This window comes from Hoplias malabaricus, chromosome 4, assembly GCF_029633855.1.
Source record: "Hoplias malabaricus isolate fHopMal1 chromosome 4, fHopMal1.hap1, whole genome shotgun sequence".
NCBI lineage: Eukaryota > Metazoa > Chordata > Actinopteri > Characiformes > Erythrinidae > Hoplias > Hoplias malabaricus.
In genome coordinates this window covers 23,516,907-23,540,529 of record NC_089803.1, presented here as the reverse complement: position 1 = coordinate 23,540,529, position 23,623 = coordinate 23,516,907, and the positions used below count along the sequence as shown (strand labels likewise).

Here is a 23,623-nt window from a genome sequence, read left to right as displayed (position 1 = left end):
TCTGACTGGAGGGGATTTTCAAACACATCCCAAGAACAAGGACAATCACAGTGATCTCAAACCGTAGCAACAACTACAAGTATCAACAACAAAAACAATACCATCAGTCTACTGTACTCCAGACAATCGAGTTATACATTTTATATCTGAATTACAATGACAAAATGTCCATTTTAAAATATAAAGTGTGTAAAACTGTTCCACAGAAACTCTCACTTAATCTTGTGAACGCAGTACGAGTATCAATATAATGCACAATCTCAATGTTTCAATCTCACCTGATGATCAGAATCAACGCTCAGTTTCCCCCTCTGCGCATGCGTGAGAGTGTGTGTCCCAGTGGAGTCCAGACTAATGATGCTGTCAGTGGAAGGTCTGGCATATTTCAGGTCACTCTTTCTGGAGTCAGTGGTTCTACAAACCTCATAATTATACACATGCTGTAAAGTTCCTGTGCCTCCTACGTCTGCGTAAAGCGGGGGATAATATGGAATCACCGGCAGATTGGCCCCGGATTTGTAAAACATCCACTCCCGTCTCCATCTGTAGCATTTGACGGACAGTATGGCTATGATGGACACGATGAAGAGGAAGGACACCACGGCCAAGGCCAAGACCAGATAGAAAGTCAGGTCGTCGTTGTAGTCCTTGTCGTGCGCAGGGTCCGGGAACTCCGAGAGCACTTCAGGGAAAGTGTCGGCCACCGCCACGTTAATATTGACCGTAGCTGAGCGAGAGGGCTGCCCGTTGTCCTCCACTACAACAGTGAGCTTCTGTTTCACAGCGTCTTTATCGCTCACTTGGCGGACAGTTCTTATTTCTCCATTCTGTGCGCCCACTTCAAACAGCGCCCTGTCTGTGGCCTTCTGCAGTTTATATGAGAGCCAGGCGTTCTGTCCAGAGTCCACATCAACAGCCACCACTTTAGTCACCAGATAGCCCACATCTGCTGAGCGAGGCACCATCTCAGCCAGCACAGAGCCAGCAGTCTGGACCGGGTACAGAACCTGAGGGGCGTTGTCGTTCTGGTCCTGGACCACTATCTTCACACTCACATTGCTACTGAGAGGGGGGCTCCCTCCGTCCTGAGCTCTGACGCGGAAATCAAACTCTTTGCTTTGCTCGTAATCAAAAGAACGAACAGCGAGGATCTCTCCGCTCTCCGCGTGAACTGAAATATAAGCGGACGCCGGAACTCCGTTCACCAGAGCGTCCTCCAGAAAATAGGAAATCCGCGCGTTGTTCCCAGAGTCTTTATCACTCGCTGTCACTGCGAATATAGACGCTCCAGGACTGTTATTCTCCAGCACATAAGCGGTGTAGGACTGACGCTGGAACACAGGGGCGTTGTCGTTGACGTCAGCTATTTTAATAGTTAAGGTTTTCTTCGTAGACAAAGAGGGGGAACCATCATCAGTAGCTGTGATTGTTATGTTATATTCAGAAACCCTCTCCCGGTCTAAAAGCTGTTCGGTGACTAAACTATAGAAATTAGTGGATGTTGGTTTAATTCGAAAAGGCGCGTCAACAGCAACTGAACATTTCACCTGCCCATTTTCCCCTGAATCTACGTCTTTCACATTCAGCATCGCTATCACTGTCTCTGGAGGAGAGTCTTCGGGAATCGCGTTTGAAAATGATATTACGCTTATAATCGGAGCATTATCATTAACATCGGCGACTTCAATCATCACTTTAGAGGAATCCGTCAGACCGCCTTTGTCTGAGGCTTCAACGGTAATTTGAAAATGTTTAGACTTCTCGAAGTCCACCTCACCGTTTACTGTGATGTCTCCGGTCTCAGGGTCAATATGAAATAAATCGGAACTTTTCCCCGTGCTTTGTGAGAATGAATACGTCACCTGGGCGTTTGTGCCCTTGTCTTTATCAGTAGCTGTTACAGTGGCGACATACGTGCCTTTGGGTGAATTTTCCAGCAGAGAAACGCGATACACAGGCAAACTAAACACAGGAGCATTGTCGTTTGCATCCATCACAGTCACTGAAATCTTAACAGTGCCTGATTTTTGTGGGCTTCCTCCATCAAAGGCCACCAAAGTCAGTACAAGCTCCTCTTGATTCTCTCTGTCTAAAGCTGACTGCAGCACCATTTCTATGTATTTCAGTCCATTATGTCCAGCCACTTCTTTCAGCGAAAAATTATCCGTTGGATTGAGTGTGTATCTCTGAAGAGAATTAAGCCCTACGTCAGGATCATGAGCGCTTTCTAAAGAGAATTTTGCCCCGGGGAGAGCTGATTCACTAATTTGAAAATTAATCTCATTCTTTGCAAAAACAGGCGCATTGTCGTTGATATCTAATATTTCTACATCGACTTGATGCAGCTCCATTGGGTTTTCTAGAATGATCTGGAAATGTAGGGAGCATGGAGTGACCTGTGCGCACAGCTCCTCTCTGTCTATCCTCTCTCTCACTACCAGAGTCCCTTTCTCCACATTTAGAGCGATGTACTCACGACTGTCCTCCGTAAAGATCCGCGCTCGACCAGATTTCAGTCTTTTAACATCCAAGCCGAGATCCTGAACGATATTCCCCACAACAGAGCCCTTCTTCATCTCCTCAGGAATAGAATAACGGACCTGCCCGTGCGCAACGGACACAACAAAGGAGAAGAGAACGAGGAGCTTCATCTGCGTCAGCGACGTCCAGATCCGGGAAGAGGAGCCTCTCCGTCCGGCGTTTAAAGAACAAAGAGAAGTCATCTTCTCAGGACAGAGGTCCACTGCAGAAGATCACACTAATATTTCCATCAACAAACGGGTTCAAAGAGAACAAATGAGCAGCACGCGCCCGAGACCGAGCTCTGAACGAGTCTGTGATTCGGTCCGTTTTCCTCCAATGAAAAAGAGAGTGCGCAGTGGGAGTGATGTCACACTTTGGGGAGGATCGAGGAATAAATGTTTACAGCTTTCACACACACTGACCAACAGCGTCACACAGAGCCCAAAACTGATATTACACCTCACACAGGGGCAAGGACGAAGTAAATTCTCACAAATCTGTGAAATTATAGCTTACTGTGTTTAAAAAGAATGGCATTTATTGTGGAGGACGTTATAGAAAATATTTTGACAACGACAGCCTATGGAGATTCAGAACCATGGACAGAGGTTTTAACTGTGCACTTGGAGCTTTCAGCAAATCAAACCCCTTCCATGAGGATAAGTGAATAAATCTGCATTTTTTAATCTGTTCACACCTAGTACACACACACACACACACACACACACAAAGAGAGAGAAAGAGAGAGAGAGAGATAGATAGATAGATAGAGAGAGAGAGAGAGAGAGAGAGAGAGAGAGAGAGAGAGAGATAGAACCAAATGTACACTACATGCATCATTGATTTAAAAAGAGAAATAGATGGTCACATAGAGCCAAGGGCTATGAACAATGTATCTACACTGCCATGTAAACACACCGAACCTCACAGGTTCTTAGTGTAATGAACTTCATTGCTCCACTGGAAGTTAGAACTATTTAATTTACAAGAAAACAGCACAGAGGAACATTAGAGAAATTCATACACAAACAAATGTAAATAGAGCAAAAACAAACTCCAAATTCACCTCGAAATGTTCAAACTTCACGTCTACAGTCCATCACTGTGCTACACCAGTTTATATGGTTTAAATTTGGGAACATGTTCAAACACCTGTAAGAGCTAACATGAGACACCACAGTTAATACCTGCAGCCTTGATACTTTACTAAACACATTTTCACTACACAGATTTAGCTCCGTAGTTTCAGAAATCCTGCAGAACATGAAGGCTTCACATGCAATAGATACTTTTCCCAGTTCATTAAAATCTATTGTGGAGCTCTTAATGATGCAGTATTTAACAACTACAGACCAATCTGTAAATTTTCCTTCAACTGTAAAACCATGACAAAACTAATCAGCAAGGAACCAATTTGCAATAGAAACCTGTAATAATTCCATTTGGAAACCAACACGAGAGACAGAATGGTGCTTCTCTAGACCCCAGAGCCCTAAAATCACAAGATAAACAAGAAACCGGATGTATTGTGGACACTGATCTCAGCACAATAACCGCACCAGCACAGTAACAGAAGTCAGCATCTATCCCCTCAAGAAGATATAAATAAATGTAAAATTTCTTAACCAATAGAAGCTAAAGAGGACTCTGAGGTCATCAGAACACTCAGCTAGTTCTGTAGCTGGACAGCCATTGGCTCCTGGATTACCTCTAGGTCAGATATTATTAAACCTTTCCCAACCCTAGATATGTTTAGGCCAAGACCAATTACCTGCTTTTCTGATCTATACACTGTAAACTCTGCATTCATTCAAGCAGCCCTTTCATCTTATTACCACTGCTTTAGACATGGACATATTTAATTCTGCATTACTAATATCCTGTAATTCAGACTTTTCAGTTCAGTAATTCAGATATTTCACTGTTACTGTGTTTGTGATGGAATTTGATATTTATTTGTTTTGTTTTGTTTATTTTATTGTTATTATTTAATCTGTCTTTTTGTTTTTGCTCACACCCCTATATTTTGTATTGTTGTAGCTGTAAAGCAGTTTGAAAGAATGTTGAATATTAAAGGTGATATATGAATGAAATATCTTTGCCAAAAAATAAATCATATGTGCTTTAGAAAAATATACTTCTGGGAATTTATTCTCATGACAACCCCAACTCCACATGACAATGTCCATAAATACACCCATCAGTCCTACAACCAGGCTTTATAACCTCAATCATCAATGCACATTACTACACACACACACACACACACACACACACACACACACACACACACACACACACACACACACAGGGACTTATAATCAGTCAATGACAATGTTCTGATTTGAATACAGTATCAGTGCCAAGAAACTGACTCTTCAGAAAACTGTGGTGAACTTGTTGTTAAAAAAGATTATTAAAGCATGTTGTTTTTACAGATGTCTAAAGACACAGGGCCCAGTTTCCCCAAAACATAAAGAGATAATCTAAACAGAGAGAGAGAGGGTGTGTTCAGTATAATGCTCACACTTTACAATCTAATAAGTTCTCAGATGGTTGAGGGAAATCAAGCAGAGAAATGTAGGAGAAACAGAATAAAGAGTGGAGTGCATCAGCTTTAAACCCACAATTCACAAACAAACAAAGAAACCAAACCAAAGGATTATTAATCACAACAACAACAACAGCAACAAACCCATACACAGTGGAAAGGAAAAATCCACGCCTTGCCTCCAATGTTAATATATTCCTAATCAAATTTAAATATATAAATATGCAAATCGCATTTACACATTCAAAATGAGCTACTGTAATCAGCAATGTTTTAACGCACACTAAGTTCAAGTTATTGGATTTTTGCTAGATCTCAGCGATTAAATCTCACCTGATGATCAGAATCAACGCTCAGTTTCTCCCTCTGCGCATGCGTGAGAGTGTGTGTCCCAGTGGAGTCCAGACTAATGATGCTGTCAGTGGAAGGTCTGGCGTATTTCAGGTCACTCTTTCTGGAGTCAGTGGTTCTACAAACCTCATAATTATACACATGCTGTAAAGTTCCTGTGCCTCCTACGTCTGCGTAAAGCGGGGGATAATACGGAATCACCGGCAGATTGGCCCCGGATTTGTAAAACATCCACTCCCGTCTCCATCTGTAGCATTTGACGGACAGTATGGCTATGATGGACACGATGAAGAGGAAGGACACCACGGCCAAGGCCAAGACCAGATAGAAAGTCAGGTCGTCGTTGTAGTCCTTGTCGTGCGCAGGGTCCGGGAACTCCGAGAGCACTTCAGGGAAAGTGTCGGCCACCGCCACGTTAATATTGACCGTAGCTGAGCGAGAGGGCTGCCCGTTGTCCTCCACTACAACAGTGAGCTTCTGTTTCACAGCGTCTTTATCGCTCACTTGGCGGACAGTTCTTATTTCTCCATTCTGTGCGCCCACTTCAAACAGCGCCCTGTCTGTGGCCTTCTGCAGTTTATATGAGAGCCAGGCGTTCTGTCCAGAGTCCACATCAACAGCCACCACTTTAGTCACCAGATAGCCCACATCTGCTGAGCGAGGCACCATCTCAGCCAGCACAGAGCCAGCAGTCTGGACCGGGTACAGAACCTGAGGGGCGTTGTCGTTCTGGTCCTGGACCACTATCTTCACACTCACATTGCTACTGAGAGGGGGGCTCCCTCCGTCCTGAGCTCTGACGCGGAAATCAAACTCTTTGCTTTGCTCGTAATCAAAAGAACGAACAGCGAGGATCTCTCCGCTCTCCGCGTGAACTGAAATATAAGCGGACGCCGGAACTCCGTTCACCAGAGCGTCCTCCAGAAAATAGGAAATCCGCGCGTTGTTCCCAGAGTCTTTATCACTCGCTGTCACTGCGAATATAGACGCTCCAGGACTGTTATTCTCCAGCACATAAGCGGTGTAGGACTGACGCTGGAACACAGGGGCGTTGTCGTTGACGTCAGCTATTTTCAGATGCAGTGTTTTATTAGTGGAGAACGGAGGAGAGCCCTCATCAGTAGCTGTGATTGTGATGTTATATTCAGGTGTGCTTTCACGGTCCAGTAGTCGGTCAGTAACTAAGCTGTAGAAATTGGAGGTCGATGGCTGTATTTTAAATGGTAAACTTGGATGAATGGAACATTTCACCTGTCCGTTTTTACCTGAGTCTAAGTCTTTAACATTAAGCATCGCTATCACAGTCTCCGGGGCGGAGTCCTCTGGGATGGGATTGGAGAAGGAGATCACACTGATAACAGGAGCGTTATCGTTAACGTCACTGATTTCCACCAGCACTTTACTGGTGTCTGATAATCCACCTTTATCCTTAGCTTCGACATTCAGTTCGTATTGTTTTGATTTTTCATAATCTAACTCGCCATTGACTCTAATGTCTCCTGTGTCTGCGTCTATGGTAAAAATCTCCAAAGCTTTTCTGGTGGTTTGTGCAAACGAATACGTCACTTCAGCATTGGCTCCTTTATCTCTGTCTGTGGCACTAACTGTCAGCACTACGCTGCTCCGCGGAGTGTTTTCTGCTAAAGACACTCGGTAAACAGGCTGACTGAACACTGGAGGATTATCATTAGCATCAATAACAATGACGGTGATTTGAACTGTTCCAGATTTCTGAGGAGAGCCTCCATCAAACGCTGTGAGGGTTAATTTATGCTCTTCATGTTCCTCTCTGTCTAAAGGCGTTTGTAAAACCATCTCCACGTATTTCGTTCCATCACCATGCGTTAATTCTTTCAATTTAAAATGATCTGTCGGATTGAGGCTGTATCTCTGAAGTGTATTTTTCTCAACGTCTGGATCATGCGCGCTCTCTAAAGAAAAACGCGAACCAAATACAACAGATTCCATCATTTCAAGATTAATTTCCTTTCTGTCAAAAACAGGGGCATGGTCATTAATGTTTAATATCTCTACATCAATCCTGTGCAGCTCCATTGGGTTTTCTAGAATGATCTGGAAATGTAGGGAGCATGGAGTGACCTGTGCGCACAGCTCCTCTCTGTCTATCCTCTCTCTCACTACCAGAGTCCCTTTCTCCACATTTAGAGCGATGTACTCACGACTGTCCTCCGTAAAGATCCGCGCTCGACCAGATTTCAGTCTTTTAACATCCAAGCCGAGATCCTGAACGATATTCCCCACAACAGAGCCCTTCTTCATCTCCTCAGGAATAGAATAACGGACCTGCCCGTGCGCAACGGACACAACAAAGGAGAAGAGAACGAGGAGCTTCATCTGCGTCAGCGACGTCCAGATCCGGGAAGAGGAGCCTCTCCGTCCGGCGTTTAAAGAACAAAGAGAAGTCATCTTCTCAGGACAGAGGTCCACTGCAGAAGATCACACTAATATTTCCATCAACAAACGGGTTCAAAGAGAACAAATGAGCAGCACGCGCCCGAGACCGAGCTCTGAACGAGTCTGTGATTCGGTCCGTTTTCCTCCAATGAAAAAGAGAGTGCGCAGTGGGAGTGATGTCACACTTTGGGGAGGATCGAGAAATAAATGTTCACAGCTTTCACACACACTGACCAACAGCGTCACACAGAGCCCAAAACTGATATTACACCTCACACAGGGGCAAGGATGAAGGAAGGAAAACTCTCATAAAACAGTCAAACTATAGCTCATTTTGTTTTGAAATATATATTTTAAGTAGTTTGAAAAATAAGTGACATATTTCTGAACAGTTTTTGTGGAGAAATATAAGTGTTTGCAAGAAATATACAGTAAATCCCTCAGTATAGACCACATGCATAGATATGTTTTTAAACTGATGCTATTGATGAAGTCTCTGGAGAAAGTTGTCCTAAAGCGACTGAGACAGTTTTTCAGAACCATGGACAGAGGCGTTATGAGCATATTATGAACCGTCAGCAAATCAAGTGTCTCAAAAAAGAACAAATACAAAGTCCTTCACACAAGCTTTACTCATCACTGTGTCCTCAGTTTGAGAAATGCAGAAAAACCAAATTCTCTGCTGGTATTTGACATTTTAAGAAAGGCAATACGAATACATAATTCATCATTTTCTTTCTATTTTATATCACAGCAATGAAATGCATCAGTTTCCACTAAATTCCAACATCCACCAACCCACTTACACACACCCATCTACTGACATAACTCCACCTACTAATCCATACTCTGTGACCACACCCACCAAACTACACTAACGTAGCTAGAAAAACACACTCTAAAACACACAGCTACACTTAATAAACCCCAGACACTTCACAACCACACCAACATGAGCTTTATAACAACTGTAAGCATCTACAGGAGCACTCGCACTGACCCAGTATCTATAACAACACTCAACAACCCAGCCTTCATAAGTGTACACCCAGCAATCCCTTCAACTAGACCCTCTAACTCTTATTACTACATCCATCTGTATGAGCTTCATATGTATCCACAAGTGCTAACTCCAGAGCTAAAACGTATTACAGAGAAGGTGAAGTAGTGTTTCTTTTCACATTTTTCTAAAAGAACAGGGGAACAAATGAAACAGTAAATAAGAATGATACATATTTCCCAAGGGTTAGATCTATACAAATGGATAAAGACAACCACATAAAAAAAACGCAACTAAAATAATAATTCCATTCACTGGGGGACTTAGGCTCGTGGCCCATAGTTAAAAAAGTGTCAGTAAAGTGTCCTCTAGAGTGGCAAAAACGAGAAAATGTGCCCTATTGGCTACACTTCATACTGCAAATAAATAACTGAGTGCCCTCTTGGGTGCTGTTTTTTTTATTGCCATAAGTTATGGTGATGTGACCTCTAGAGCAAGATAGTTCAATACTGTGCCTTAAGAAGTGCCCTTATATGGCTGCCTTTCAACACACACCGGTGCATTATTAAGTGTCCTCTACTGCTCCCCTCCTTGACAGTGCCCTTCCGAGCAGAGAAACTGATATGCAAAGGGTGTATCTACATTAGAGTTTATACTTGCACTGTGCAATTATATTTCCTAGTAATCAAATGTTACGTTTAAATGAACCAGGGATGGAAACTATTAAACTTGGTGCATCACAGGTTTTGGCGCGTGTGGGACCACGTGTCGCGCATTAGATGCCATTTATATTATTTCACTCCTGCCCTTCAGACAGTCTGAGTCTGCCACTGATTCCATTACATTTCAGAAAAAAAAAGATATATAATAATAATAATAATAATAATAATAATAATAATAATAATATCCACATTTGGCTTTAACACCTGTTTTTAATTTGGAAATATAGTGTATAACCGGACTGTGTGGAGACACTGTGGAATTCTTGTTCTAACTGGGAGCTTCGGGTGTGCAGAAAATTTCCCATCATGCTTCACACCAAGTAAAAGAGATTGCTCACTGTATTGTGTACTGATGCCCTGTGTGTTTTCTGCTTTTAAAGGGCATTAGAACTAAAGTTCTATGTTGTCCTTACCTTCTTCGACGAATTAAAAACTAACAGATATAATAACTTCTACCTATGAGATATGTGAAAATATAATAATAGCAGTGAAACACTTATTATGATCAAAATCAGCACTGAATAAAATACTGGACCTCAACGATTAAATCTCACCTGATGATCAGAATCAGTGCTCAGTTTCTCTCTCTGCGCATGCGTGAGAGTGTGTGTCCCAGTGGAGTCCAGACTAATGATGCTGTCAGTGGAAGGTCTGGCATATTTCAGGTCACTCTTTCTGGAGTCAGTGGTTCTACAAACCTCATAATTATACACATGCTGTAAAGTTCCTGTGCCTCCTACGTCTGCGTAAAGCGGGGGATAATATGGAATCACCGGCAGATTGGCCCCGGATTTGTAAAACATCCGCTCCCGTCTCCATCTGTAGCATTTGACGGACAGTATGGCTATGATGGACACGATGAAGAGGAAGGACACCACGGCCAAGGCCAAGACCAGATAGAAAGTCAGGTCGTCGTTGTAGTCCTTGTCGTGCGCAGGGTCCGGGAACTCCGAGAGCACTTCAGGGAAAGTGTCGGCCACCGCCACCTTAATATTGACCGTAGCTGAGCGAGAGGGCTGCCCGTTGTCCTCCACTACAACAGTGAGCTTCTGTTTCACAGCGTCTTTATCGCTCACTTGGCGGACAGTTCTTATTTCTCCATTCTGTGCGCCCACTTCAAACAGCGCCCTGTCTGTGGCCTTCTGCAGTTTATATGAGAGCCAGGCGTTCTGTCCAGAGTCCACATCAACAGCCACCACTTTAGTCACCAGATAGCCCACATCTGCTGAGCGAGGCACCATCTCAGCCAGCACAGAGCCAGCAGTCTGGACCGGGTACAGAACCTGAGGGGCGTTGTCGTTCTGGTCCTGGACCACTATCTTCACACTCACATTGCTACTGAGAGGGGGGCTCCCTCCGTCCTGAGCTCTGACGCGGAAATCAAACTCTTTGCTTTGCTCGTAATCAAAAGAACGAACAGCGAGGATCTCTCCGCTCTCCGCGTGAACTGAAATATAAGCGGACGCCGGAACTCCGTTCACCAGAGCGTCCTCCAGAAAATAGGAAATCCGCGCGTTGTTCCCAGAGTCTTTATCACTCGCTGTCACTGCGAATATAGACGCTCCAGGACTGTTATTCTCCAGCACATAAGCGGTGTAGGACTGACGCTGGAACACAGGGGCGTTGTCGTTGACGTCAGCTATTTTCAGATGCAGTGTTTTATTAGTGGAGAACGGAGGAGAGCCCTCATCAGTAGCTGTGATTGTGATGTTATATTCAGACACTTTCTCTCGGTCTAAAAAGCGCTCTGTGACTAAAGTGTAGAAATTAGAGGAGGAGGGTTGGATGTGAAAAGGTGAATCTGAATTCACTGAACATTTAATGTGTCCGTTTTTACCTGAGTCTAAGTCTTTAACATTAAGCATCGCTATCACAGTCTCCGGGGCGGAGTCCTCTGGGATGGGATTGGAGAAGGAGATCACACTGATAACAGGAGCGTTATCGTTAACATCACTGATCTCTACCAGCACTTTACTGGAGTCTGATAATCCACCTTTATCCTTAGCTTCGACATTTAGTTCGTATTGTTTGGATTTTTCATAATCTAATGGAGCATTGACAACGATCTCTCCCGTTTCTTGGTCTATAATAAATAAGTCGATAGTTTTACCAGTGCTCTGTGAAAACGAGTACGTGATATCACCGTTAGTTCCTTTGTCTTTGTCGGTTGCAGTGACTGTCAGTAAAGTGGTGCCTCTAGGCGCATTTTCTGGAACAGTTATTTTATATGCAGACTGACTGAACACTGGTGTATTGTCGTTAACGTCAATAACTAATATATTAATTTTTACTGTGCCAGATCTCCGAGGAGTGCCTCCATCAAACGCTGTCAGTTTTAATTTATGCTCTTCCTGTGTTTCCCTGTCTAAAGATTTCTGTAAAACCATCTCTACGTATTTTGTTCCGTCGCTACGAGATAATTCATTTAGTGAAAAATGATCGGTTGGTTCAAGGGTGTATTTCTGAAGTGCGTTTAAGCCCACATCTGGATCATGTGCATTATCTAAAGCAAATCGAGCTCCGGATAAAGCTGACTCACTGATTTCAAAATCAATTTCCTTTCTGTCAAAAACAGGGGCATGGTCATTAATGTCTAATATCTCTACATCAATCCTGTGCAGCTCCATTGGGTTTTCTAGAATGATCTGGAAATGTAGGGAGCATGGAGTGACCTGTGCGCACAGCTCCTCTCTGTCTATCCTCTCTCTCACTACCAGAGTCCCTTTCTCCACATTTAGAGCGATGTACTCACGACTGTCCTCCGTAAAGATCCGCGCTCGACCAGATTTCAGTCTTTTAACATCCAAGCCGAGATCCTGAACGATATTCCCCACAACAGAGCCCTTCTTCATCTCCTCAGGAATAGAGTAACGGACCTGCCCGTGCGCAACGGACACAACAAAGGAGAAGAGAACGAGGAGCTTCATCTGCGTCAGCGACGTCCAGATCCGGGAAGAGGAGCCTCTCCGTCCGGCGTTTAAAGAACAAAGAGAAGTCATCTTCTCAGGACAGAGGTCCACTGCAGAAGATCACACTAATATTTCCATCAACAAACGGGTTCAAAGAGAACAAATGAGCAGCACGCGCCCGAGACCGAGCTCTGAACGAGTCTGTGATTCGGTCCGTTTTCCTCCAATGAAAAAGAGAGTGCGCAGTGGGAGTGATGTCACACTTTGGGGAGGATCGAGGAATAAATGTTTACAGCTTTCACACACACTGACCAACAGCGTCACACAGAGCCCAAAACTGATATTACACCTCACACAGGGGCAAGGATGAAGGAAGGAAAACTCTCATAAAACAGTCAAACTATAGCTCATTTTGTTTTGAAATATATATTTTAAGTAGTTTGAAAAATAAGTGACATATTTCTGAACAGTTTTTGTGGAGGAATATAAGTGTTTGCAAGAAATATACAGTAAATCCCTCAGTATAGACCACATGCATAGATATGTTTTTAAACTGATGCTATTGATGAAGTCTCTGGAGAAAGTTGTCCTAAAGCGACTGAGACAGTTTTTCAGAACCATGGACAGAGGCGTTATGAGCATATTATGAACCGTCAGCAAATCAAGTGTCTCAAAAAAGAACAAATACAAAGTCCTTCACACAAGCTTTACTCATCACTTTGTCCTCAGTTTGAGAAATCCAGAAAAACCAAATTCTCTGCTGGTATTTGACATTTTAAGAAAGGCAATACGAATACATAATTCATCATTTTCTTTCTATTTTATATCACAGCAATGAAATGCATCAGTTTCCACTAAATTCCAACATCCACCAACCCACTTACACACACCCATCTACTGACATAACTCCACCTACTAATCCATACTCTGTGACCACACCCACCAAACTACACTAACATAGCTAGAAAAACACACTCTAAAACACACAGCTACACTTAATAAACCCCAGACATTTCCCAACCACACCAACACATGCTTCATAACAACTGTAAGCATCTACAGGAGCACTGGCACTGACCCAGTATCTATAACAACACTCAACAACCCAGCCTTCATAAGTGTACACCCAGCAATCCCTTCAACTAGACCCTCTAACTCTTATTACTACATCCATCTGTATGAGCTTCATATGTATCCACAAGCGCTAACTCCAGAGCTAAAACTTATTACAGAGAAGGTGAAGTAGTGTTTCTTTTTCACATTTTTCTAAAAGAACGGGGAAGAAATGAAACAGTAAATAAGAATGATACATATTTCCCAAGGGTTAGATCTATACAAATGGATAAAGACAACCACATTAAAAAAAAAAAAAAAAAAAACCTAAAAATAATAATATATTATTTCACCTCTTCCCTTCAGACAGTCTGAGCCCGCCACTGATTTCATTACATTTCAGGAAAAAAATATAATAATAATAATAATAATAATAATAATAATAATAATAATAATAATAGTAATAATAATAATATCCACATTTGGTTTTAACACCTGATTTTAATTTGGAAATATAGTGTATAACCGGACTGTGTGGAGACACTGTGGAATCCTTGTTCTAACTGGGAGCTTCGGGTGTGCAGAAAAATTCCCATCATGCTTCACACCAAGTAAAAGAGAATGCTCACCGTATTGTGTACTGATGCCCTGTGTGTTTTCTGCTTTTACTTGGGATCTGATAATCCATTTTCCCCGTGTCTTAGTGTCTTGCACTTTGTAATTAAGCCCCCATTGTTCTGAGTTTTTTTCTGGACCGTAGCAAATGCTGTTGTGGAACTGTTCAATCTGTAAAGGGCATTAGAACTAAAGTTCTATGTTGTCCTTACCTTCTTCGACGAATTAAAAACTAACAGATATAATAACTTCTACCTATGAGATATGTGAAAATATAATAATAGCAGTGAAACACTTATTATGATCAAAATCAGCACTGAATAAAATACTGGACCTCAACGATTAAATCTCACCTGAGCTTCAGAATCAACACTGCTCAGTTTCCCCCTCTGCGCATGCGTGAGAGTGTGTGTTCCAGTGGAGTCCAGACTAATGATGCTGTCAGTGGAAGGTCTGGCGTATTTCAGGTCACTCTTTCTGGAGTCAGTGGTTCTACAAACCTCATAATTATACACATGCTGTAAAGTTCCTGTGCCTCCTACGTCTGCGTAAAGCGGGGGATAATACGGAATCACCGGCAGATTGGCCCCGGATTTGTAAAACATCCGCTCCCGTCTCCATCTGTAGCATTTGACGGACAGTATGGCTATGATGGACACGATGAAGAGGAAGGACACCACGGCCAAGGCCAAGACCAGATAGAAAGTCAGGTCGTCGTTGTAGTCCTTGTCGTGCGCAGGGTCCGGGAACTCCGAGAGCACTTCAGGGAAAGTGTCGGCCACCGCCACGTTAATATTGACCGTAGCTGAGCGAGAGGGCTGCCCGTTGTCCTCCACTACAACAGTGAGCTTCTGTTTCACAGCGTCTTTATCGCTCACTTGGCGGACAGTTCTTATTTCTCCATTCTGTGCGCCCACTTCAAACAGCGCCCTGTCTGTGGCCTTCTGCAGTTTATATGAGAGCCAGGCGTTCTGTCCAGAGTCCACATCAACAGCCACCACTTTAGTCACCAGATAGCCCACATCTGCTGAGCGAGGCACCATCTCAGCCAGCACAGAGCCAGCAGTCTGGACCGGGTACAGAACCTGAGGGGCGTTGTCGTTCTGGTCCTGGACCACTATCTTCACACTCACATTGCTACTGAGAGGGGGGCTCCCTCCGTCCTGAGCTCTGACGCGGAAATCAAACTCTTTGCTTTGCTCGTAATCAAAAGAACGAACAGCGAGGATCTCTCCGCTCTCCGCGTGAACTGAAATATAAGCGGACGCCGGAACTCCGTTCACCAGAGCGTCCTCCAGAAAATAGGAAATCCGCGCGTTGTTCCCAGAGTCTTTATCACTCGCTGTCACTGCGAATATAGACGCTCCAGGACTGTTATTCTCCAGCACATAAGCGGTGTAGGACTGACGCTGGAACACAGGGGCGTTGTCGTTGACGTCAGCTATTTTCAGATGCAGTGTTTTATTAGTGGAGAACGGAGGAGAGCCCTCATCAGTAGCTGTGATTGTGATGTTATATTCAGGTGTGCTTTCACGGTCCAGTAGTCGGTCAGTAACTAAGCTGTAGAAATTGGAGGTCGATGGCTGTATTTTAAATGGTAAACTTGGATGAATGGAACATTTCACCTGTCCGTTTTTACCTGAGTCTAAGTCTTTAACATTAAGCATCGCTATCACAGTCTCCGGGGCGGAGTCCTCTGGGATGGGATTGGAGAAGGAGATCACACTGATAACAGGAGCGTTATCGTTAACATCACTGATCTCCACCAGCACTTTACTGGTGTCAGTTAGTCCCAGTTTATCTCTAGCTTCGACGGTCAGTTTATACTGTTTATTTTTTTCATAATCTAACGGTCCATTCACTGTTATTTCTCCAGTGTTGGAATCAATGCTGAACAAGCCCTTGATCTCTATTTCAGTGCTTTTTGGAAATGAATACGCCACTTCACCGTTCCCTCCTTTATCTCTGTCTGTGGCACTAACTGTCAGCACTACGCTGCTCCGCGGAGTGTTTTCTGCTAAAGACACTCGGTAAACAGGCTGACTGAACACTGGAGGATTATCATTAGCATCAATAACAATGACGGTGATTTGAACTGTTCCAGATTTCTGAGGAGAGCCTCCATCAAACGCTGTGAGGGTTAATTTATGCTCTTCATGTTCCTCTCTGTCTAAAGGCGTTTGTAAAACCATCTCCACGTATTTCGTTCCATCACCATGCGTTAATTCTTTTAATTTAAAATGATCTGTCGGATTGAGTGTGTATCTCTGCAACGCGTTTAAACCCACGTCAGGGTCACGTGCATTATCTAAAGTAAATCGAGCTCCGGATAGAGCCGATTCACTGATTTCAAAATCAATTTCCTTTCTGTCAAAAACAGGGGCATGGTCATTAATGTCTAATATCTCTACATCAATCCTGTGCAGCTCCATTGGGTTTTCTAGAATGATCTGGAAATGTAGGGAGCATGGAGTGACCTGTGCGCACAGCTCCTCTCTGTCTATCCTCTCTCTCACTACCAGAGTCCCTTTCTCCACATTTAGAGCGATGTACTCACGACTGTCCTCCGTAAAGATCCGCGCTCGACCAGATTTCAGTCTTTTAACATCCAAGCCGAGATCCTGAACGATATTCCCCACAACAGAGCCCTTCTTCATCTCCTCAGGAATAGAATAACGGACCTGCCCGTGCGCAACGGACACAACAAAGGAGAAGAGAACGAGGAGCTTCATCTGCGTCAGCGACGTCCAGATCCGGGAAGAGGAGCCTCTCCGTCCGGCGTTTGAAGAACAAAGAGAAGTCATCTTCTCAGGACAGAGGTGCACTGCAGAAGATCACACTAATATTTCCATCAACAAACGGGTTCAAAGAGAACAAATGAGCAGCACGCGCCCGAGACCGAGCTCTGAACGAGTCTGTGATTCGGTCCGTTTTCCTCCAATGAAAAAGAGAGTGCGCAGTGGGAGTGATGTCACACTTTGGGGAGGATCGAGGAATAAATGTTTACAACTTTCACACACACTGACCAACAGCGTCACACAGAGCCCAAAACTGATATTACACACAGGGGCAAGGACTAAATACAGAAATGCTTTTTAAAATGATCCTAAACCTGTCAATTCATAGCCCTATAATTCCTGAAACAAATATTTTTAATAGTTTCAAAATAAGCATCATGTTGTATTCTGATGTAGAAACATAAGTGAATATTAATCATTTAACTGTCTGAAGAACACACAACCATTTTCTTTATTTGTTCAAACTGATTGCATATATCAAGGAAATATAATACAACAAGTTTGTAACTAATTTTTAGCTTCAGCACCTTGGACAGAGTCTTTAAGAGTCTGCTGTGAACTCTCAGAATAGCAGTCAGTGTCAGTTGCAACTGTTGTGTGGGTTCTGGTCTGCTATTAAAATTATCATTAAGGATGGATTATTTTGTTCCCTGTGCCATGGCTACACTGAATAAACTGTGTCTTGTCCTAAATAAATTGAAAGTATATGTAAAATACAGACATTGATAACAAGCTAACATACTGATAAGGTTTTACTGCCAGAGAGGGCAAGGTAGGCTGTGCTGTGAGGGCAAAAATACAAATAATTAAATTAAATAGGAAATAAATAAGTGCAGCAGACTCACTGGGTAGAGGACATGTAATAATTTACAAAGGACATAGCAGAGATTAGAAATATTCATGTAATTTTAAAATTTCCCAGACCAGAGATCCTCTGTTCATATCACAAATATGAAGGTGAAGTTTATGTTTATAGTAGTTTTTCCTGATATTCTGCAATATGTTCCATAAACAAATGGTATACTTTTAAAAAGGAACCTGTAATATAGAGATTACAAGAAGCAAATCAGGTCAGGGTCTCCCCAAAGCATCTTAGAACAAGGAAGATTCTTAGGTGGTAAAGTGAGCATCACACTGAACACTCTCTCTGTCTGTTAAGATGATCTTAACTATTATACAGCTTTCTTGAACTGGGCCCATATGTGTAGTGCAGGTTTATGCAGTGCGGTAGTCTCTGCTGATTGTTTGGGAACATAAATATAATATATCATTATACAATGTGACCACCTTTCCATTTTGGATTCATACTGCACAGATGATTTATGAGAGAAAGTCATTGTTTTTCCCCTCCGTCATCTCTAGCTTCTTCTGTAACTCAGAGTTCCCTCTGTTGAGAGTTTCCACTTCAATCTGGCTTTATTTCCTAGCTGTTCCAATATGGAAGAACATATGAAATAAGTGCAGTAAGATGCTCGTCCAATTCCTGTTTTTACATCACCAGTAAATAATTCTTCATGCTTATTTATAATTTCCTCAAACATTAACTACACTCACATCCAACTACCCATATCCACATACCAAGCTACTTAACAAAACACCAAACCATATTATACACAACCCCCCCACTCCCCAATCCACATTACAACACCAACCCAACATTTACAACCACACTCAACCAACTCTGGATTCATAATGACATCCATGTTCTTTTTATAACAACATCAACCCAGCCTTTAGAACTCAACCCACCGGTCCACATAACTAACTCACCAGCTCATATCTGCAGCCAAAGCACACATAAGTGCACCCACCAGCCCACCAATGTACAATTAAACACACTCATCAATCCACATAACCATATCCATCAACTCATAATCACACTCTACAACACTTAAACACACACCAGCGTCAGCGTCACCTTTGCAGATTCTGCCCAGATGCACTCACACAAATGTATAATCAACCAACGATAGTTTTCTAATATTTAAATATATTATCAATGCCAAGAAAATGACTCTTTCCTCAGAGACAAGGGAACTGTATGTTAAACTCATTACACAAAGTTAAAATATAATATTGTGTCTTTCACAGATTATTATTATTATTGTATTTTATATAGATTATTATATAATTATTATTATTGTTATAAGGAGGTAAATAATACAGAGCGGATAAAAGACATCTCCTTTAAACTCAGCAAAAATGACAACCGGCCAAAAGAAAAAGCATTAACAAGTAACATACACACAATAATAAATCAATTGAAGGACAACTCTGGGTTATGTTTTCTATATTTCAGCTGTTGGACTGAGTCAGGTTCGTTATGTTTGATTATTTTTTTACTTGGTGTCTCTGTTTCCAAGCATGTGGTTTAACCATGAACTAGAATTTGGGCTACCGTGTTGCTGACACAGCTAAAATGTTTGTCCCAGGTTGCTTTGCTGTGTTTGGTAGTGTTACTAGGCAGTAGCTATTATTCATGGTTGTTGCTGATGTGCTGCTGCAATAGTATATTAAGTGGTGGATTTAGACTGTGTCTGAAACAGAAGGACACAACCTTGATGCTTTGGTGTCTTGCTGTTTCACAGGTCAGTGCTTTAGAATGCAGCATACTGAAATGAAGCTGTTTGTAAATGAATGTCATTAGAGACTGACTTTGAAAGCAGCAATATGTCAACACGTGTCTAGAACACCGGTGCACCTATCATGTTCACCGAAGTATTTACAATTTTGAAGATACTGAAGCACAAAGCAGGCAGGGTTCTATACAAGCATTCATTTCAGACATGACTCAGTTCCTCACTTAGCAGACACATTCCGGATGTTTCAGACAGAGCAAAAGTGTTGCTTGGCAGTTGTTATGATACTCATGATCACTAATAAGGTGTTGCTAGTCTGTTGCCACAAGTATTTTCTAAAGTGTTGCTAATTGTAATAACATCCATGGTTGCTGCTAAGGTGTTGCTATGTTACACCAGGTGGTTGCTATGGGGTTGATAGGTGGTTGGTTTTGTATCCGTACTGGTTGTCATGGTGTCACTACTTGGTTGTTATTGTATATTTGGTGGCTGCTGGAATTGAAGGTGGTTACTAAAGTGGATTGCTGGGTTTACAAAATGGAGTCCATGTTGAAGTGAGCACTAAACAGAAGTGGTGCCAAAACAGACACTAGCTGTGTCAGAAAAAAACCCCAAGCCAAGTTAATGTCAGCCAGTTTATAGCTCTGTAAATAGTTCACAAATTAAGAGGTGCTCAGAAAATAGCTTACAGTCTAAAAAAAGAGGATGTAAACTATTTAGAGGCCAATCCATACACAGCTTGTTTGTGCACTGTTATGAGTGTTTGAGGGAGAGGTATCATGTTCATGAACCTGAATATGTACCACATTCCACCTGTTATTTCTAATGGGATGAATGCATATTTGAATGGCCCCTCTGGGCCACCATACATCTGATTGCAAAGAAAAGCACAAGCACAGAATTCAGGATCTACCAACTTTTAACAGTAGAAAAAGCTGAAGGACAACATTTGGAAAACAAGCAGAATTATATTAAGAATAAAAAAAAATTATAAAAATTAAAGAGGCTTTTACTCAAACCAATTTAATTATGACGCCATCTGACAGGATTGGATCTCAACGATTAAGTCTCACCTGATCTTCAGAATCAACGCTCAGTTTCCCCCTCTGCGCATGCGTGAGAGTGTGTGTCCCAGTGGAGTCCAGACTAATGATGCTGTCAGTGGAAGGTCTGGCATATTTCAGGTCACTCTTTCTGGAGTCAGTGGTTCTACAAACCTCATAATTATACACATGCTGTAAAGTTCCTGTGCCTCCTACGTCTGCGTAAAGCGGGGGATAATATGGAATCACCGGCAGATTGGCCCCGGATTTGTAAAACATCCGCTCCCGTCTCCATCTGTAGCATTTGACGGACAGTATGGCTATGATGGACACGATGAAGAGGAAGGACACCACGGCCAAGGCCAAGACCAGATAGAAAGTCAGGTCGTCGTTGTAGTCCTTGTCGTGCGCAGGGTCCGGGAACTCCGAGAGCACTTCAGGGAAAGTGTCGGCCACCGCCACGTTAATATTGACCGTAGCTGAGCGAGAGGGCTGCCCGTTGTCCTCCACTACAACAGTGAGCTTCTGTTTCACAGCGTCTTTATCGCTCACTTGGCGGACAGTTCTTATTTCTCCATTCTGTGCGCCCACTTCAAACAGCGCCCTGTCTGTGGCCTTCTGCAGTTTATATGAGAGCCAGGCGTTCTGTCCAGAGTCCACATCAACAGCCACCACTTTAGTCACCAGATAGCCCACATCTGCTGAGCGAGGCACCATCTCAGCCAGCACAGAGCCAGCAGTCTGGACCGGGTACAGAACCTGAGGGGCGTTGTCGTTCTGGTCCTGGACCACTATCTTCACACTCACATTGCTACTGAGAGGGGGGCTCCCTCCGTCCTGAGCTCTGACGCGGAAATCAAACTCTTTGCTTTGCTCGTAATCAAAAGAACGAACAGCGAGGATCTCTCCGCTCTCCGCGTGAACTGAAATATAAGCGGACGCCGGAACTCTGTTCACCAGAGCGTCCTCCAGAAAATAGGAAATCCGCGCGTTGTTCCCAGAGTCTTTATCACTCGCTGTCACTGCGAATATAGACGCTCCAGGACTGTTATTCTCCAGCACATAAGCGGTGTAGGACTGACGCTGGAACACAGGGGCGTTGTCGTTGACGTCAGCTATTTTCAAATGCAGTGTTTTATTAGTGGAGAACGGAGGAGAGCCCTCATCAGTAGCTGTGATTGTGATGTTATATTCAGGTGTGCTTTCACGGTCCAGTAGTCGGTCAGTAACTAAGCTGTAGAAATTGGAGGTCGATGGCTGTATTTTAAATGGTAAACTTGGATGAATGGAACATTTCACCTGTCCGTTTTTACCTGAGTCTAAGTCTTTAACATTAAGCATCGCTATCACAGTCTCCGGGGCGGAGTCCTCTGGGATGGGATTGGAGAAGGAGATCACACTGATAACAGGAGCGTTATCGTTAACATCACTGATCTCCACCAGCACTTTACTGGTGTCAGTTAGTCCTCCTATATCTCTAGCCTCCACATTCAGTTCATGTAGTTTGGATTTTTCATAATCCAAAAGTCCATTCACTGTTATTTCACCAGTAACAGCATCTATAATAAACAAATCTGTAGCCTCTACTCCAGTACTTTGTGGAAACGAATATGTAATATCTCCATAAGCTCCTTTATCTCTGTCTGTGGCACTAACTGTCAGCACTACGCTGCTCCGCGGAGTGTTTTCTGCTAAAGACACTCGGTAAACAGGCTGACTGAACACTGGAGGATTATCATTAGCATCAATAACAATGACGGTGATTTTAACTGTTCCAGATTTCTGAGGAGAGCCTCCATCAAACGCTGTGAGGGTTAATTTATGCTCTTCATGTTCCTCTCTGTCTAAAGGCGTTTGTAAAACCATCTCCACGTATTTCGTTCCATCACTGCGAGATAATTCTTTTAATTTAAAATGATCCGTTGGTACAAGGCTGTATCTCTGTAACGCGTTTAAACCCACGTCTGGGTCACGTGCATTATCTAAAGAAAATCGAGCTCCAGGTAGAGCTGACTCACCAATGTCGATTGTGATTTCCTTTCTGTTAAAAACAGGGGCATGGTCGTTAATGTCTAATATCTCTACATCAATCCTGTGCAGCTCCATTGGGTTTTCTAGAATGATCTGGAAATGTAGGGAGCATGGAGTGACCTGTGCGCACAGCTCCTCTCTGTCTATCCTCTCTCTCACTACCAGAGTCCCTTTCTCCACATTTAGAGCGATGTACTCACGACTGTCCTCCGTAAAGATCCGCGCTCGACCAGATTTCAGTCTTTTAACATCCAAGCCGAGATCCTGAACGATATTCCCCACAACAGAGCCCTTCTTCATCTCCTCAGGAATAGAATAACGGACCTGCCCGTGCGCAACGGACACAACAAAGAAGAAGAGAACGAGGAGCTTCATCTGCGTCAGCGACGTCCAGATCCGGGAAGAGGAGCCTCTCCGTCCGGCGTTTGAAGAACAAAGAGAAGTCATCTTCTCAGGACAGAGGTCCACTGCAGAAGATCACACTAATATTTCCATCAACAAACGGGTTCAAAGAGAACAAATGAGCAGCACGCGCCCGAGACCGAGCTCTGAACGAGTCTGTGATTCGGTCCGTTTTCCTCCAGTGAAAAAGAGAGTGCGCAGTGGGAGTGATGTCACACTTTGGGGAGGATCGAGGAATAAATGTTTACAGCTTTCACACACACTGACCAACAGCGTCACACAGAGCCCAAAACTGATATTACACCTCACACAGGGGCAAAGACTATGTACAGGAATGCTCCTTAATGAAATTAAACTGTAAATACAGCTGAATGACTCATGAAATGAAGACTTCGAGCATATGTATTAAATAATCCACATATAAATGAATTGTTTATTTGTGTAGAAATGTATATTATTATTAACATTAAACCTAAATCAGTCACTAGAGGCTACAATTATTTTTCTAACTTCTCAAAGCTAATGCCATTTGTTTATTAAATATTTTCAAGACAATACATTTCCAAGCTCATGATTCAGCACCATGGACAGATGCTTTCGGAGTCTATTATCTATCTTCAGAAATAAGATG

The 23,623-nt window shown here is 43.0% G+C and overlaps 3 protein-coding genes across 12 annotated transcripts in view; all 3 read right to left on the bottom strand.

Annotated features, from left to right (window-relative positions):
• The window catches only part of LOC136695618 (protocadherin gamma-A11-like), a 104,427-nt gene that overhangs the window by 49,955 nt on the left and 30,849 nt on the right, over window positions 1-23,623 (bottom strand). For 2 of the 10 annotated variants that reach the window (XM_066669793.1, XM_066669804.1), the window contains exon 1: window positions 20,590-23,062. The exons of 6 other annotated variants lie outside the window; for them this stretch is intronic. In XM_066669793.1, coding sequence (XP_066525890.1) covers window positions 20,590-23,037 — 2,448 coding nt within the window. In that variant the 5' untranslated portion in view covers window positions 23,038-23,062. Of the gene's footprint in view, window positions 1-278; window positions 3,079-20,589; window positions 23,063-23,623 lie in introns of those variants that run through there. 2 more of the 10 variants (XM_066669794.1, XM_066669805.1) reach the window with 1 other exon arrangement.
• Window positions 5,390-7,970, bottom strand: LOC136694031 (protocadherin beta-15-like). Its single transcript, XM_066667368.1, has one exon. It carries the CDS (start codon window positions 7,850-7,852, stop codon window positions 5,390-5,392), a length of 2,463 nt encoding a protein of 820 aa, XP_066523465.1. The 5' UTR covers window positions 7,853-7,970.
• LOC136694030 (uncharacterized) lies at window positions 10,099-17,004 on the bottom strand. The gene is made up of 3 exons (XM_066667367.1): window positions 14,493-17,004; window positions 13,190-13,228; window positions 10,099-12,438 (listed from the first exon to the last, which is right to left on the bottom strand). Exons 1-3 carry the CDS (start codon window positions 16,941-16,943, stop codon window positions 10,099-10,101), a joined length of 4,830 nt encoding a protein of 1,609 aa, XP_066523464.1. The 5' UTR covers window positions 16,944-17,004.